At 46.4% G+C, this 18,309-nt stretch overlaps 1 protein-coding gene across 1 annotated transcript in view; it reads left to right on the top strand.

Annotated features, from left to right (window-relative positions):
* LOC144149281 (uncharacterized) overlaps positions 1-18,309 on the top strand; it is a 45,387-nt gene that overhangs the window by 15,073 nt on the left and 12,005 nt on the right. Inside the window, exons 4-9 of the mRNA XM_077680833.1 lie at positions 1,037-1,092; positions 3,754-3,801; positions 4,898-5,012; positions 10,723-10,786; positions 11,956-12,042; positions 13,829-13,909. Of these exons, the coding sequence (XP_077536959.1) occupies positions 1,037-1,092; positions 3,754-3,801; positions 4,898-5,012; positions 10,723-10,786; positions 11,956-12,042; positions 13,829-13,909 (451 nt within the window). The remainder of the gene's footprint in view (positions 1-1,036; positions 1,093-3,753; positions 3,802-4,897; positions 5,013-10,722; positions 10,787-11,955; positions 12,043-13,828; positions 13,910-18,309) is intronic.

Here is an 18,309-nt window from a genome sequence, read left to right as displayed (position 1 = left end):
TGTGGACGCCGCTAGACCCAACTCTTTGGCGAGGTCTGCGCGCTTTTTCTTCGGCTCCTCATCCACTTTCCTCAAAATTTCTAGTTTTTCCTTAAAAGAAAGCGCCTTTCGCTTTCGCGACGTCGTACCTTGGGGTGCTGACATGGCTCTTGCGGGTCGGTGCTTGGGAAGACACAAGTGCGAACAGACGCGCGCACTGGAACTCCACACACGTAATCGACGGACAAGTGGCGCAGGAAACACGGCAAGACGACAAGCAAGGCGACGACAGGACAGTCAGAGCAGTCAGCGCGGGGCAAAAAGGGAAGCGAGGAGTGCGGAGAAGGCGAAACAGCGAATACTCACCATCAGAAACAAGAGGGAAGGCCTGGTTTCCACCCCCGGCCGTGCTTTATTGACAAAGTGTAATACAAAAAGGAAGCTAAACAGCGAATACTCACCATCAGAAACAAGAGGGAAGGCCTGGTTTCCACCCCCGGCCGTGCTTTATTGACAAAGTGTAATACAAAAAGGAAGCTAGAGGCACCCGAGCTGCAGGCAGCGCAAACGAAAGTCGCAGCGAGAAGAGAACGGGGCGGGAGAGATACGAGAGGGGAGAGAGAATAGTCGTAGGGAGGGTGAAACGTTCGCCTCGTTCGGAGCACCTCTCTCCGTCGGCGGGGGAGAACTATAAAAAAAAAAAAAAACGCTTTTGGGCCCGCAAGCCGCCAAGGCCGCGCGGCCGCACCAAAACTCCCTCTTCCCGTCCTCCCGTCCACGCCGCGGTCGGCTGCTCGCGGCTCGCGTGTTCGTATCACCCGCACCGGAGTAATAAATGTGTACGGATCATCCGAATTTTTTTACATTGCATACAATGCATTTTGGCCGGGGAATTTTGAAAATTCGTATCACAGCGAAATTCGTATCAGCCGAATTCGTATCACCGAGATTCCACTGTAGTTTGTTGTTCTTGAGTAAGAAGAAGGAATTATAGTCTCTTTTCATCTTCCACGCCCCTGATCACCCTGTTGCTGTTGTTCTGCTTTGCCGTTTCCAGGAAGGATGACACTTTGCAGAATGTCGTGTACAAGGCTGTCCCAGGGCTCTACCAGAGTGAGTGTGCGGGATGCTGCGTGTTTGTCTGCTTTGGGGGGTTTTAAAGGGACACTGAGAGGATTTGTAAACATTGCGGAATTACTAGTGCAAATTGTAGCCTGGAGCCTCAAGGCCATGTTTCAACCACTCTCGCTCCATTTACATGACTTAGTTCAGTAGAAAAATCAATTCGAAAATGTTGTCCTCTGTACATCCTCCTTGCTGATTTTCTATGGCATTTCGTATGACGTCAAAAGGAGGTGGCTTGACGGCACTACTGCACAGCTCGCCGACCCTCCGACGGAATCGTTCGGCAGCCAGCGGGTCGTCGCAATTCGTTTGCTCAGTTGAAGCCACAGCTTGTTTGCCCCAGGAAGAATGTACCTTTACTTTGTTAGTTTGTAGATTGTATCAAGCTTTAAGTCCAAGTCTCTCCACTCGGGTGCACATGGGACGCTTCGCTGACTGGTGCGCTAATAGAAAAATCTGAGGCCAATTGAAGGCGGTAGAAGAGTCAGCGAAGTCAATATAGGTACTGAAGAATTAAAATCAACCGAAACTTTTATCTTACAGCGTAAAACCAAGGTGCGGGAAGCAGTTCTGTGCTGGGCAAACTAGCACAGCGGGTCAGCAGCACAGCCATGCATTTTTGATCGAATGTGTGCCTAAGGAATGCTATTGCTGGAGATAGATATTTGTGGGAATTTGTGGGCGCCTACGGCGCAAGCGTTATTCAAGAAATAGTCATCTAAGCTGCTTGGAATGTTAAAACTAAATAGAAATCTATATTTGTGCCCCTGACAGCGCTGGTACATGGTTGAGTGGTCTGGAGCATTACGTTCATTGTTTTGTAATTCGTAAGTTCAATTCCCTGATAGCGTGTCTTTTTCTTTTTTTTTTTTTTTAAGTGCAGAGAACTTCAGGCGTTTGCCTTGTCGTCATAGCTCGCTCGTTGGACCCAAGTAGAACCACAGGGCGTTCCGTCGTAGCCGCTGTCGTCGCGACGTAAACCAGAGGTTTCGAAAGCCACGCGCTTTATATAAGCATGAGCGTTCGAAACTCAGGAACCGCTGGTGCTTGGCTTACATCTTGCCGTTGTTTAGCGCAAAGAAAACGGCAGGTACAGTTGAGGCAAAATATACGTAATTAACCGGCAGCACCCACGTTCATTTAGTTAGGAACGCTTGTTGGGTTTGTTTCTGTGATAGTAAGCGAGATAAAGTTGCAGTGCAACACCGGCACGTGCGGGAGGAAAAGCAAGCACAAAAAGAGAACTCCCACTGTGAAGGCGGGAAATTTAACTTTTTATTGGGTGGTAGCAGTTAGCGGATAACGGCGCTACAGCCCATTATGGCGAATGACTGCTCTGCACTTCCGACAGCTTTTACATATAGTGGAACTGCTTTAATTTTTTTAAATTGATTTGTTTTTGGGCAATGTTTTCTATACTTAATTCGCCGGTTTGCTGCTCCACGAGCAAATTTGCAGAACGCGTGCACACTGATGCGCTGGTGAGTTCTCGTTGGTTTGGTGTTGCCATAAACACCGACTGCTTGTAGGCACAGTCCCGAATCAGCCGACCCTTGGCCTGGTGCGAACATGCCTCTTACGACACTGGCACAAGCCAGTGCAAGCTCCAAATATGGGAGAAAAGTGCATCGCACTTGAGCGTCTCCGGTGACGTGGAGGGCGTTCATCCACTGCGTACGGCTTGGCTAGTGATTGTTACCATTCCAAGCTGTGCTGGTAGGCTTATCTGACGCATTTTACAGCCGACAACATGGCAGATGCGCGGTATGCCGATTACTGAGATATCGAGAATGCCCAGCCAGTGATAAAGTTAAATGCCAAGCATGTCGTTTCACGGAACCGAAACTGAAATTGGTTTGAATTCTAATCTTGGACGTCATCCAATCACGTACCACCTTGTATTGACGTCACTGCTGCTAGTTGTTGCCGCCGCTGCAAATGTCGCTTAGTATTATTTCTTATTTCAGGCTTTATAAATTAAATGCTGCTTTATCGACTAGATAAACACTGAAAGGTGTGTTCATTTGAACCAGTCCATGCAATGGAAACAAAAGCAAGTTTGGCAAATTCTTCTCAGTGTCTTTTTAAATGTACGTCATGAAGGAAAGTGCCTCATGGTTTGAGCTTGTTCACAAGATTTAATGACTAGGCTAACCATCTGATACGCATGAACATGATGAGCCATCTGATACGTTCTTCCTAAAACGTTTGCTTTGTTGTGGAGAAAAGTAGCAGATTAGCAGGGCAGATTACTCCCGCTTCAGTATCTTCAGTCTATTTTGCATACAGAGGACTGACTCTGCGCCTCACCCCCCCCTCTGTTTTTTTTTTTTTTTTACTGTGTAAGCGTAGAGGAGGCTCAAACACGTTAATTTCTTTGTCAGGGTTATTGAATCTGACAAAGCATCTTCTGGAGTGGAGGGCCGCGGAGTTAGCTGGAGTGGAAGCATGCTGTGTGCAAAAAAAGTGATGTTGCATGGCGTGGCCAGTGGTGGAAGTTGGGGAAAGGGGGCGTCTTAAAGAAAGCGTCTCTGAAGCGTCATGATGAATCGTGTCTCAATGGGAGCCCCAAACTGTGCTCACGTACCTATAATGCATCTGCAACAGATCATCCCTTAATTTACCTTTTAAACTTTTCCTTGTTTGCAGAGGAAATGAAGCGGCGGCGTGACTTCTACAGTTCCAAGGGCAGCAAGGGTAAGTCTCCTGGCATACCTTCAGTTCTATTCCCTATTCTGTGCCACAAAATGCGGTGTTTGGTCAAGCTCTTGGGTGGGAAGTGTTTGCCGTGTGGGACATTTGAGGGGGCCCAGTACGTTCCCTGTTTTCAAGCATTTTAGCCCTGCCAAGGTGTTTTTGTTTTCTTGGTTGATTTGTGCATCCTCGTTTTTTCCTTAAAAATTGCTGGGGTATTTATAATTACATCGAGCAATGAGCCGACTAAAACACTGGGCGAGAGTGGGGTGGCATGCTTTCTGTCCCTTACTGAGGAGCTTCTGCGGTGTTGTCCCAGGCCGGATCTGACCATTGTCGGCAGCGCAATCGTAAACCCCGTGCCCTTCCTTTTTCTCACCTTGGATGTGTGCCGTGTCTAGGGCAGAGTTACTCAGCATGCACCAGTTGTGAAACTCCCCACAGGCCCCATGTATCAAAAGCTGGTCTCCGGTTGGCCCCCCTGTGCTGGGAGCAAGCGTGGGGTATGCTGACTAGCCTGCCATCTGTCGACAGAAACTCGTAGTAGTACTCCAGTGCTTGCGGCTGCTTTCTAAGTCGCAAAAAGAAAATCCGTTAAAACACAAGTACTTATTACCTACCTTTATTTTGAAAAAGCAAGTTTTATTTTGTCAACTGGTGTTATTGAAATAATGTCCAGCAAAGTCCAGTTTTTATCCGCCACGTGCTGTGCCAATATGCGTGCCCCTCAGCTTCTCAGCTCAGTTTTGAAGCGGAGTTCCACAACTGGTGTATATTGAAGAACTGTGGGGAAAAAGAAAAGAATTGTGGCCTAGTCTCTGAGCAGTACAAAATGAATTTCAGAGAGCAAGGGATTTTAAGAATTTGTAGTTTCTGTGTGTGTGTGTTTGTTTGTTTACAAATGATGCAGATGCACCAACTAGCGCAGAGTGGTGTGAGGGGGGTCGTCTCTGGTGTCTGCGTAATATTCCCATGTCTCTTGCCTCTTCTCGAAAAAGAGGCAACAACGCAGTATTTTTTTTTTTTTTTTGCATTTGTGCTTCGTGTTTTGTGAGATGCTTTCGGTGCGTGCCTGTGGGCTTTGTCGCCATCATTGCAGGGGATCAGGGATCGCTGACGCCAGAGCAGAAGGGCGAACTGGACAGCTCCAGCTCGGGCCGCATCATCTTCAGTCCTGACGAGGCCGTCAGCTTGTCCCTGGAGTACAAGCCCATGTGAGTTTGCTCACTGGGGATCGTGGTGTTTATCTTCACCGTGCCTTCAGCCCAAAGTCTTGCTTTGCAGACATGATCATACTTTGTAGTGTTTTGAGTTGTATCCCCCGGTGACCACCCATTTGCCCTGATAACCTCTTCAGTACGGTGCGGTGCGCAAGTGTATTTTCCTACTCGACCACGGGCGGATATGAATTCATTTTGTCTGTTTTCCTTTTTTTTGGCAAACCAACCATTGCGAAATCTTTGTGGATCATGGTGGTACCTTTTGATGAATGTTTAACCTAGAAACTACAGACAGATATACAAGAATGAATAGATCCAGGGGAAATTGCTGCCACTCACACAAAAAGGTCTGCTTTTTTTTTCTAACTCTAGTTGGACCTGATCATGTCAGGAGGAAGCTGTCTCATGACAGTGGACGGTGGTTTGACCTTTGGGAGGTCATGTGAAAGTATGATGTTATAAACTATATTTGGAGCGTGCAAAAGTACCTGACATTAGCACAGAAATTCTTGTGCATTTTCATTTTCATCGCGGAAATTACACCCGTGCACACTGGTGCATGTTACATTCGGCTGTCGGTATGTAACCCCCCCCCCCCCTCAGACCGAATGGAGCAGTTTATGCTGATGGTGAAAAAGACTGTTAATTCCCACCTTAACTTCTGATGCCACGTTTGTGGCTTTCGTTTAAGGGGGGACGTGGCTTTCAACTTCAGAAAAATGTCCAAAACATTGTTTTTTTGAAATCCACATATTCGTCTTCTATGTTTCCTAATCTGTATGTCTGCGAAGTTTTTCCGCTGAAAAGCGTCGCAAAGTGGCATAAAAAAATAGTTTTGCCAGGCGCGGTGACAAACTATCAGCGCAAAAGGGCGAAAAAACGGCGATTTTCGGAGCGCTGTATCTCCGCAACGGTGCCACCGGGCGCGGCCATTTTGATATCGTTAGATAGGCCGAGCGTTCATCTTTCCGGTTCCCCTCGTCTCTTTTATCTTCGTTCATTCACAAACGCACGAACAGCAGAAAAGAAATGACGCACAAACGAAGCTAGAAATAGATGCTGAAGCGCTACTCGTCCTCCGGTCGGGCCGCGCCAAGACGGCCCTCCTGATTGGGTGTCACGGCGCAATGCAAGATGGCGGCCGCCAGAACTGCGTAGCGTGCGGTTTGAGTTCATTTTCGGTGCTTCGCTCGGCCAAGTTTCTATTCAATCGGTGGTATTCATCACAGACGTTATCGCAATAGGAATGCCTGAGATCACGAGCCAGATTACGGGAAGTTGTGTGGCTCGAAAGGCGGAGGTCATCGAACGCTTCGCGGGGCGCGTGACTCTACCGTCGCCAGACCCCGGAGGGTGACGCGGTGTGCGCGCTTGCGATAGCGGTTCGTGAAGTGATCTTTTAGTCGGATTTGCGATGTTTACACGCTTAGTTATTACTGTGATTTGATTGTGGGCTCGCTAGCCTTGGGAAAGAAACGGTCGACGCGTCAAACGCTGCGGCGCGCACGGCATAGCCGACGCGCATTGCAGCATCACATGTCTGCGCAACCGGTTACAATTGAACGCCAGTAGTTGTAATTAATGCCTGCGACGTTAGATTTAATCTTAAAAGCGACCTGACAAGCTATATCAGGGATAATCAAAGTACGATATGTCGCGGTAAGCGTGCGATGCGCGCGAGCCATATCGCCTTTCTTGCGCAACGTTTCTCGTGCGCTTCTAATAATCATGCAAACAGGTTTGATTTAGGAATATAGGAATAAAAATATGTTCTCTGCGTTAAAAATTTGCCTTACTGTCGCAGTATTTAACAGTGATTTCTGTAGGGAAATGATTGACACCAATGCATATAATCATGGCTTAGGGCATACTGACTGTGCTGCGAGAAATGTTTGATGCCATCAAAAGTAGTGAAAAAAAAACCCTTCCATCAAAGTTGGAGTTATGCGCAGTATTATACCAAGCTTCAAAGTAGCTCATTTGCACCCTTATGGTATGCAAACTTTTGGCAATAAACACCTGCACGTATGAGTACTGAATTGCTGCGCCAGGCAAAGTAATAAAACATAAAAGAAGCCAGAAATTTTCAAATTTAAGTAAAAAAAAACGCTTCACTTTTTGCCATGGGGACAACACTGCAAATGGAAGTAGTGCAGTGCGATACTGCCAACCAGCTAACCTACTTTTCATTGAAAGCCCATTGAAAGCCATCTCCCCCTCCGTTTGGTCTGCTAACTGGGCTATGTACTGTTCACAGAGGAGCTGAAAATGATGTTTTGGGGAAAAAGAAAGGCTGTAAAAGGCACTCCAATTTCAAGGCAAGGCCTTCCAGAAGCCCCATGTTCAAAAGGACATGAAAGGCTACAACCGTGACAACTTTTGATAAGTGAAACCTATGTTGCAACTTCGGAAGCCGTTTTCTCAAAACAGTTTTTTTTGCCACCTGTGACGCTTGTACCAGGGATTTCTTTGTGACCGCTGGGTCTATTTTGATTCCGTTTCTTGCATTACATTCCTTGATGAACAGTTCAGGTCGTGACACTCTTGGTTTTCCAGATTTATTTTTTGTGATTTTTTAATTCAAATAGTCGTTCGCAGTCGACATGCCTGTTGCTCATTAACCTCTAAAAAAATGAAAACTAAAAAACATTGCGTTGTAAAAAAAAAATTCTAAAACTGTCACGACCTCGTCCATTCATTTGGGAATGCAAAGCACTCCGAACAAGTTTTCTGTCATGTTTTATAAGTCGCTCAAGCTTGGTACAAGCGGAACAGAAAGAAAATTTAATAAATGAAAAAGTTATCAAAATATTACCTTGAAATTTTTATGGTGTTACCACAGAAGCATTTCCAGTTGCTGTGCCAATTTTCATCAAAATCCACTCAGAAATAAAAAAGTTGATTTTGAAAGCCACGTCCCCCCTTAGGCGCCATGCTCAAGTGTCGCGCAGCTGTGGGCAAGCAAGCTGTTGGTGGTAATGGTTTGGGCCACAACGACAGTGCCAGGTGATCTGAGATTTGATCAGAGAGGTCTCTTGTTGCACCTGATCGTGTTGAACTCAGTTTTGGTGGTCTTTTTGCGGTCTGTGCTGACGGATGACTTTTTAACGCATTAGAAAATGCCTTCACAGGAAAGGTGGTGTGACAGTGAGGGAGAGAGCTTTCAAGGAGAGAAGCGTTACATCTAATTACGCAGTTAAAACTTCATATTACCGCAGAAAACACTCTTTTGCTTGTTTTCCTAAATACTGGAATGCACTGAGCACACGTTAAAGAAACAAAGCTGGTAGTGCAAGTATTTTGAGATTTGCAGCCGTGCCATCAAACTATGACCTCGGTCCTTGGGGTCACCCTGGTGTCTGTTTGGTCTTCACGGCAATGTCTTCTTCCTAGCATTAAGCTTTAGCGAAAATGAACATTGGTGACATCTATCGAAAGGGGCATCCTTGAAGAACTGTTTCCCAGAACACTAGCTGTGTTGGTGTTGTTCTGAAATTGCTAGAAGACTTTTGGTTATTGTCCTAAATATGGGAAGGACGCCAGGGCCAAAAAGGTTAATAGGGCCGTAGGCTTAATTGATCTCCGAGGTGACTAAGTGCATGTCAAAATGCGAGAAGTCGTGCATGTGGTACAGAATGGGGTCAGGTGGTTCAGGACAGGAGCGCAGGGTGTAAGAGTGAAACGAGACCTGGGACTGAAAAACTAAAGGAAGATATTTCTGGCCGGGACAAAAACGAATTATAAACGTCCATGGAGCAAAGTTCGATATGGCTGTCGGTTGCTGCTATAAAATTGCATCTTGTCTCACTGGCGCGTTCTTTCCTTTGTAAGGCTAGCTCTCCTCCATCCGTCTCGATTATCAGTGCTAAGCTCCCCATGGGATCGGCGCGCATATCTGGCTACGATGCAGACGTTGCAGCCTTATTTATTGTTGTGGGGGGTGTTCTGAAATATTCTGAAACACGGCATAACAATAAAAATGCAATGGTTGGCATGAAAAGCAGCTTACACAATTAGCACCGAAAACAGCAGATTACAGCCGCACACTCAGTGAAAGCAGCTGCAAGTCATTTTGAGCTTGTATGCAAGTGCTGTGAGGGCAGCCGAAAGCATTTCATAAGAGGCAGAAAAGAATAGTGCTGGGCAGGGCATTTTATCTTTTATACTTTCTAGAAAGTGGCGCTTGGAATGTGGATGTGCGTCATGAATATTGACCAATTTTGGTGCTGTTATCTCTTCATCTGGATGTATACGTGGGGGGCTGAAAGTACTCGTGTTGATCCGTTGCTACCTGCGCTAAAAAAATCGGTTTTCAGATTAAACACAGAGAAAAGGTGTGCCAGAGTTTTAGAGTGTTTCATGAGACAGAGCTTTTTAAACTTGTAATGGTAATATCACAACTTAAAGAGTTAGTTACGAAGCGCACAGTCGGATTTTTAATTGCCTCAAATTCACTCGTAGGAGTTTTAGTGTTCGGGTCCCAGACCAAGGTGGAGTACTCAAGAATCTGGCGTAGGCGCGCAGCATGCTGGTTTCCTGGAGGCTTGAAGTGTTTGCATCTAACATTTGTACACTTCACCCCAATATGGGGCTCCACAAAACAAGTGGCACTTGAGGATTTTTCATCTACGACAGCGTCTCAATGAAATTTTGGTGGCCAGGTTGAGGGCTGCAGTGCCGGCATGTATTTCTGGGGGCCGGATAATAAGCAGAGTGACAGTGCAGAATGTTGAAGAAGTATTGGGCGAGTTGGTGATTCATCTTAACAATACAGCGCAACAGAAACAAAGACTTAAAGCAGAGGCACACAGGACAAGCGCTGAAAACATTCGACCCGATAAGTTGTCTATATCAACTGTGCCGAAAAGGTGAGATGCAAAACAAAACCCAAAATGATTACCACTCCCCTTGCACTAAGCGCGCGTGTGTGCATTGAGATGGCTAGCTATGTTGTGTCTTTTCGCTCGATAATCAAGTTCCTTTGTGGACAGGGCTATGGGTGGAGTGCTGACACAGTCTTCGCCTAGCCTTGCGATTTCCGCAGCCTCCACAGTTTCTCTTGTCATTTGCAGCTGCGCCATCGAGAGGCGCACTGCAAGGAGAGCTTATGCGTCCTCTGATTTTTGTGTGTATGCAGTTGAAATATATTTAAGAAATATTTTTTGCTCGAAATAATAGGCACCACTTAATTTTCTTACCTTAATTTCATAATTCTCAATGTTTTTTAACAAAATTTTACGAACCTCAAGTTTTTTGTGCACTAACACAAATAATTATGAGTTGTTACAAACCATTTTTTTTTTTTCGTTTTGGAGCTCAACCAGAACGGAACGTTTGGTTATAGAATGAAACAGAAACTGGAACAAAAAAAATTTTGTTCCTACACCCTGCAGGACTAGTTCAAAATCTATGGGAGGGGCATGCAGTGGGACTTACGGTGATGATGGTCATGACAGTGCAGAATGTTGATGGATGTGCCCCCCGGACGTCCAGATCAATCCTGGGAATCTTACCATCTGCCATGTGGCCACACGGCCTGTTTTCTTCTTCTTTCTTCGTTGTTGGTATATTTGAATTTGGACCTGCAGCCAAGGCACACGAAGTGTTTGTTCTGTCTCGCTCGCAGTTCTTGCGAAGTTCTGATGGCGGTAGTCGGAGCCGTGGCTGTGGTAATCACTCTGTGCCTCCCTTTCTCCTCTCCCAGTGTTGCTGTGAAGACAGAGGCGGAGGCAGCCACAGCCGGGACCAGCACTGCCCAGGTGTTCAAGGTGAGGGAGCTTCAGGTGGCGCTGCCTGACGCCATAAGCAGAACAGGAATCTATCTAAGACATCACTGAGCTGCACAAAAAGTGTTCAGGGAAACGTGCAGAGATTTGTTGAGAAACCAGCGGGGGAAGGGCTAAATATAGGGATTTTCTGCATTGAGAGATGGGAATTCTTGTTGGCAGTATGGAACGCGACTGTGTGAAGGCAAGGCTGGTGAGCCCTTTTTGCACTCGCCACTTGCAAGCAACATGTGGGAAAGGGTAGCGGTGTGGTTGGTCAAGTTGGAGAAACCAGGGAAAGGGGGAGAATGTACAAGGTGGGAAAATAACCAGGAATTGATTACTTTTCTCTTTGTAAGTGAATATTATTTTTTTCAAAAATTGAAGGAAACATGCTTCTGTGACCAACGAAACCGAGCAATTTGTTGGGAGAGAATTGTACGTCGTTGTCAGGTTTGTTGTGCTGGCATACAAGTTATCCTGTTATAACTAACCTGTATCGTATTTGCCCATGCAGCATTGCCGTCACAGTTAGCGCCTTGTGTGTGTCGACTCGCTTGTCTCGTTGTCCCAGCACTTCAATTCTTTGTCATGTTCTACCAAGAGGCCCAAACCAGCACCGTCGTGCCGTCACAAATTGACGCATGTTTTGCGGGGAGGTGTTCGCTACCCATTGTCCTTCCCATCTGCTCTCTTCGTCATGACGATTTTGCTCTTATGCCTCAGTGTTCTATGTGTTTGCACACGGCCAATGGATTGCCCACAAAACTCACACCGTAGGCGCTAAAATAGTTGCTGAAATTCAACTACGTACTGCTTTGATACAACGCCGGATGCAAACATAATTGTGAAAAAAAAATTGTTTGAGTAACCATATGAGAATCAAACAGCATACCATGGTAAAAGCTTTGCTATGCTACGAAACTTTGTTAAGAAAAAATTGGGAGCTCACCGGTAACTATACCTGTAGAAGATTTCCTTCATGCGTAGTTAATGTATTTTTGACAGAAGCTTGCTCTCTTCTGTTCAGTGGTCCCATAATGCCACGATGGAAGTAGGAAGTGTCAAATATGGTGATATAACAGAACTGTGCACCAAACTGGCCTCCTTGTTGTTGTTGTGACCAGCTCTGGTAACTGTGTGTCCCCAATTGTCTCGTCTCGCCCGCCCAGCGGTACCTCAACTGTCCTGCTGCTGTGACGATTGGACTGCTCCAGAAATTTCTACGAATGAAGTACAGCATCAGTAGCCGGTACAAGGTACGACTGTTCGCTTGTCAATTCCTTCCTGTGCTGCGGCTATTTGGGCTCATCGAAGTGTTTTGTGCAAAATTTTCAGCAGACGAGCCTCACTTGTGTAGGAGATGCAGTCTGCTGTCGTTAGTGGCTTGGACCGTTTCTTTCACTGGTAGCGTGGATGACGATCCTTAGCCGAAGCTTTGTCTGCGCTGCTGCCCCCATTTCACGTGTGTTCAACTTTGGTTTCGCCATGATTGCCATTTCGGCTAGCAGTGACAAGCTGTATCTGCGGCTACCCCCGTAGGTTTGCTGCGTCTTGCGGGCAGGTGGTGGTGTGTACGCAGCCAGAATGCGAGCAGAACCTTTCACTGTACAGAAAATGCATCATGCTTTCCCACTTTATTAATTTCTTGCAAATTACGCGTGAAATGATCAACTCTGCGAAGCTGTCCATAGCCCGCAATTTTGACGCGGAACAGGAGCAGCAGCCTTCACTTCAGCATAGCTGGATTAGACCACAGCAAAGGGTCGAGGTGGACGGAAAGTACATGTGGAGCTACCCCTTACTGCTAATGGCGGAGCGAAAAGGAAGAAAAATGTCTGATGATTACTGTACTCCGTAACGGGAAATTTGTGCGCAGTGCAAACTGCAGTCTTCTCGGTCAAAGCGCATAGCTGCTGCATCTCGGGAAGTGATCGCGTGATCAGCGGACGCACGGCGGTGCGCGTCCCTCTGCTGTTATCACACAGCGCATCGCCGCCGCTGAGCATGTTGAAAATCGTTTTTGAACCTCCTGCGCAAATGTCAGCGATGATAAGTAAGTCTCTGCATTGGCAGTGCACTCTGCGTCTCAGGAAGTGAACGTGTCATCGACGAGCGCACAACGACAAGCACTGCTATGGCGTTATCTCGCAACGCGGCGCAGCGCCACCACCCAGCATGCCCATGTGGGCTTGGCATACCGCCCTCCTTCTCACACTTCTACCACACGTTCCTTTTCCGTTTTCCTTCTGTATTCAGTGTTTCCTTCGTTCGCTCAGTTATCAGACCAGCGAGGATGCCAAACCACAGCAGCGGACGCTTAAGTGCTGCACTCCAAAAGGGGGGCTAACTGCAGCTGCTTTAGGAGGCCTATCCACGTGGGTTACCAAAGTTGCATGGGCTGGCATTGCTTTCCTGTTGGCTCTCACTGTCGGGATGAAATTGGCTTTCTGGGAGAATTTTCTTAACGTCCGTTTGTTTCATTTGCTACTGAGATTAAATGTTCATGGTTTCTGATGGGCATGCAGTTACTTTATATACCCTGTAATGTATACTAGTTGTGAAACTTAAAAACTTGGTGCCCTTATACACACCCCTTTTAAGGTATTGTTTGCAATTCCTAAAGGCGTGATGACTGCAGAGTTCTCAAGACAAAAAATTTTTTAGCCATCAAAAGCTGGCCTTCTGGATAATTGTAGCAATTTTAATTGAATTGGGAAATGTGATAAATGTTATTACGTATTGCCTGCTAGTTAGCTTTCTGACGAGCTTTCTGTCGATAATGTCAGCGTGATGTGCATTTGTGTCACCTTGGAAACCAGGGGTGTAAGCCAGGAGTTACTTTTAAAGGGGTCATGAAGATGAAATAAAAGCTTCATTCATTAAAAAGGCTCTTTTGTCCTAATAACAATTGCACCAATTTTATCGCAAACTTCAATCAAGTAATTAAGACATTAAAAAAAAATCAGAAACAGTGGCGACTGCCCAGTTACATTTTGGCAGTTCCTCTATGATGTCACTGACCGCCTCATCTTGTCCTTGCAGGTGGACATATTGTACATGGACGACGTGCTCTGGAGCAAGTACACCCTCATGGACGTGGCCTACATCTACACGTGGAAGCGGGTGAGTTGGGGCTGGCAATGCTGTGCCACACGTGGCGACCTGGCATTTGATGATTGCGAAAGGAAAAGGAACTTCAGACGGAACTTAGTTTCTAGTGATTGCTTCCTTGAGAGCGAGATCTGGATGGATAAAACTACAATCTGCGTCTCGGTAGGTTTCTAATTTCGAATCTTCTGTAGAAGTTGTTGTGGCGGACGTGTATTCTCTTGTAGTTCCGTACAGCCGCCTGCTGGTAGCAAATGTGCTGAACATCAAAAAGTGACCCCCATATTCTGAATTCCTCCTTCACTTGAGTCTCCAGTTGAGGGTATCCTTGAAAGTGATTTTCGCATATACGGTGTAGTCCGCTTATAACAATATTCAAGTTTCAAGGAAATCCCATTGTTATAACTGATACATGTTATAAGTGGGTTGTGCTAAAGAAGACACAAACAGAGATCAAAACATTTTATTCGCATGCAGGCAAGGACGTACTACTACTTATTTGCAGAAAAGATGCCATAGTCGGTGGGCTTTTTTTGCTTCACGCGAAGCTGGCGCACATCTTTTTCAAGAGCATCTTTGTAGGTGCTTCGCTCAGGTAAGCCAAAGGTCCTAGGCAGAAACAAAGTCCCTGAGGGACTGTATCATGCGCCGGGCGTTTGTTTCTGCAAATGCTGTAAATCCATTAAATGCCAGGTCATCGATTACTAAAGTTTTCATAAAATGAACTGCGTAAAAAATTGTGCTAGCAAAAAGATATTCTGTATTTTTGTCGTTTTATTGCACTATTCAGTTCATGAGCTTTCTAATGCAGCAAGAATGATACAAATCTCATGAGTACATCCCAAGATATTGTACCTGACAGTTGACCTCGTAGAAAAAAAGTTGGTCCTGAGAAAACAAGGCATGAAGTTTGGAAACATGCCGTATTTACTCGAATCTAACGCGCCCTCGGTTGTAACGCGCACCCGTTTTTCGCGGTCTGAAGAAAAAAAAAATGCTATGTTCTCGATTGTAATGTGCACTAACCTTTGATTATATAATAGAGAAATTCAACTTTTTCTCACTTGAAAAAGCATGTTCTATTTTAAAGGTGGCACGAAATGAAATTTGCTAGTTATTGCCGGCAAGACAGTCACCGTGACGACGGTCTGGGGCAGCGCCAAAGGGCTGCACCGGCGGCATGTTATCACTCATCGTCACTGTCGGACGACTCCTTCTCGCTCTCGATAGCCCAAAGCATGTCGTCTTTGGTGCCGTCCATAGCATTGGAAATTCCGCACTTCTTAAACATCTTGCCCACCATGGTAGGCGGAATTGTGCACCATGCATCCTTCGCCCATCCGGCGAAGTCATGCAGAGAAGCACGCTTAATTCGGTTGCTAGGCGCCAGTTCATGGACGTCACCAACAGCCACTCTGTGTAGAGCACCCAAATCCGGTCTTTGACCGGTTTGTCTAGTGGAACGTCCAGTGGCTGCAGTTGCGAGGTCATGCCATCAGGAATCACAACAAGGTCAGGGTTGCAAGCGGCGAGCTTGTCCTTGATGCGCTCATCGAGGTGACGCCTGAACACGTCCAGAACAAGCATCGCGCGCAGGCCCAAGCTTGTGCCAGGTCGCTTCCGCCACACGGGGTCGATCCAATCGGCCACCAAGTCCGTCGTCATCCACCCCTTCTTTGCACACACAATCACGCCATTGGGGAACACGATTTTTTTTTCGGGAGCAACTTGCGTTTAAATATGAGGTAAAGGGGGAGTTTGTATGTCAAAACCTTCAAAAAGCACAACATTTTAAAAAACGCGACACAAACGAAGGGAACACAGGAAGTTTGTGCCCGTCCGCAGTGTAGCAAAGCATTGCCGTCACTCCCGTTTTTTTTTGTGGCCAGATGACAGCACACGAACTCGCTTGGCGCCCTTCTTGTCCATCGTTATGTTGGTGCGCATGTCGAAGTATACCGGTGTTTCATCCACGTTGCTGATTTGCTCGAGCACGTAGTTGTAGTTGTTCTTACGGCGCAAATTCAAGACGTATCGCTGAAATGCATCCAGTTTTTCCTCAAACTTCACCAGCAACTTCTGGCATATGCCTGTCCGCCGGCGAAGTGAGAAACCTTTTTTTCGTCATGAAATTTTTTATCCAGCACCTGCTGGCCCTGAAATCCCTCCGCGTTATTCCTTGCTGCAACACCGACTGCATTGCTCGAATCTTCAGCAGCTCTGTTGTTACGGGTCTCTGAGCCGCTCGCTGCTGCTGCACGTACTCCGCCAGCAGGTCCTCTATTTGGGGATATCGTCTCTGAACCCTTTCCATGACCCCTTGCTTGCGAAAATTTTCTCTTTCTGCTTGCGCCAGGCGCACGTGACGCGGCCCGATTTTCGTCGCTTTCCGTGCACAAGATTACTTTCTTCTTAAACGCAGCATCATGGTGAACCTGCCGTGTCTCCGCAATGGGAAATTCCATGGCGGAAAGAACAGAGGATCGCAAAAAAAAAAAGACTACGCAGACAACGAAGGCAAAGATGTGCCGGCTACTAAGTGCTGGCTGCGTGTTCAGTAGTCAAGTGGCCATCTTGAAACGTCGATGGTGGTACGGCCATACGGCGCCGCAGTTTTGAGTCGTACTCGACTTCAATGTGCATGCGATTTTGGGACCTATTTTCCCGGAAAAAAGGTGCGCGTTAGATTCGAGTAAATACGGAATGTGGAAATGGTTATTTAGGCAACTTGAAAGGGCAACAGCTTTTTAAATACTTATGGTACAGCTATAATGTTTTGCAGTTACATTCTTTGAAGGCTGCAGACTGCACATAATTAATATAGAAAATGGATATTTTTGGGAAATTTTCGATACTCAAAACTAGTGTACCCCCTTAATAAAAGGCATCAACCTTCGTGCACATGAGTTGTAAACTGCCTTCGTGCACATGAGTTGTAAACTGGGAAATACGGGATGCATAACAAAAATCGGGCCAGTAAGTGGCCGAGGTCGTGCGAAATCAACCAAGGCGGGAAAACAGTGCTGCTGCCCTAAAAATAACCACCACATTTCCGTGCTATGACACGTTTCTGCGCATTTGTGCCAATGTGGCTGCCCACGCATGAAGGAATGCCCGCGTGTTCCTTCACCCTCGGCGCATTTTGCTGACTTGATTCTCATCGCACCACGATTCACTACTACAGTCTAAACCCGCTACAACGAAGTCCGCTTTAGTGAAATTTCCGCTTCAATGAAATATTTCCAATTCCCCGTCAGCTAGCCATAGAAGTCAATGCAACGAAGTACTCGCCACAACGAACCATTTGTCTGGCTTGCTTTCGCTTCAACGAAATTTTCGGTGACTTGGGCTGGGTTTGAACAATTAATTTACAATAAAATAAGCATAGCGCCAGCTATCTGTAACTTTTTATACATTCAGGACGCTTAGTTTCACCGAAAACATGCACGGTGCGCCCACACTGCCACCCAAAACAAAAACAAACTCATAGGTGGACGCCATTGTTTGCTGGTGATAACGATGTGGCTGGCTATCTCTGCGCGAGGCACAGCACCGGTTCGCCAAGCCGGAGCTATAGCCGATCCATATCCAGTTGAAATTGCGCGAATGTGCTCTGCTGCTGGCGCAGCGCCGTCATGTATGGGTTGTGAGCAGTTGACCTTGCAGTTTTCCTTAAATTCTTCAAAGTCAAAAGCAAAAATAATGTTGTAGTGTTTAATCTTGATCAAGCATCATCCTATCTTAGTAGCGAGCGTGCGGTCGCTTTAAATGCTAGAGTGCGCGGCTTGCCCGCCAAGGTCAGTTGCTGCCGTGCCTAGTCAGAGGATAAGATAACGGCGCTGTTCCTGCCACAAGCGAGAGGGGGGCTTCCAACCTCCTAGCAGCTATCTGCAAGTAATCAGCGCAGTGGAAACACCTTGTTGTACAGCAATACACTTTGCGCCTGCATTTCTTCATTTCTTCACCTCTCCCGTCCTCCTCAGTATCGCGCTCTTTGCGTGCTATTAAAAAAACAGGTAACCATTGGTATGTTTGTTATCTGAATAAACACGGTGTTACTGCGCGTCACTGCTTTTTCTAAACATTCCATTATGCTGCCAATGATGCGGAAATATCCGGGGTCATTTTTCTTGCCCTTTCATGCGTTGTGGGGCAGATTTCGCCTCAACAAATTTTCGCTTCAACGAAATTTTTTGCACGTCCCGTCAATTTCGTTGTAGCGGGATTCGACTGTACTCAAATTCACTACTATTCACTTCTACTATTTGATGGTGGCAGGGAAATCCGGCAGACATCTTCCGCAAGGTGTGACCACCTTAGAGGAATGAATGACCCTGACAACAAACAAGATAGAGACTTTGCTTTCATTTATGGCACTTTGCTTGCGAGACCGCCGTAGTTGAACTTGCGTAGCT

Source organism: Haemaphysalis longicornis, unplaced genomic scaffold (assembly GCF_048455015.1).
Source record: "Haemaphysalis longicornis isolate Haplotype H1 unplaced genomic scaffold, Haemaphysalis longicornis Haplotype H1 scaffold_8, whole genome shotgun sequence".
Taxonomy (NCBI): Eukaryota; Metazoa; Arthropoda; class Arachnida; order Ixodida; family Ixodidae; genus Haemaphysalis; species Haemaphysalis longicornis.
This window is presented reverse-complemented; position numbering and strand designations above follow the sequence as displayed.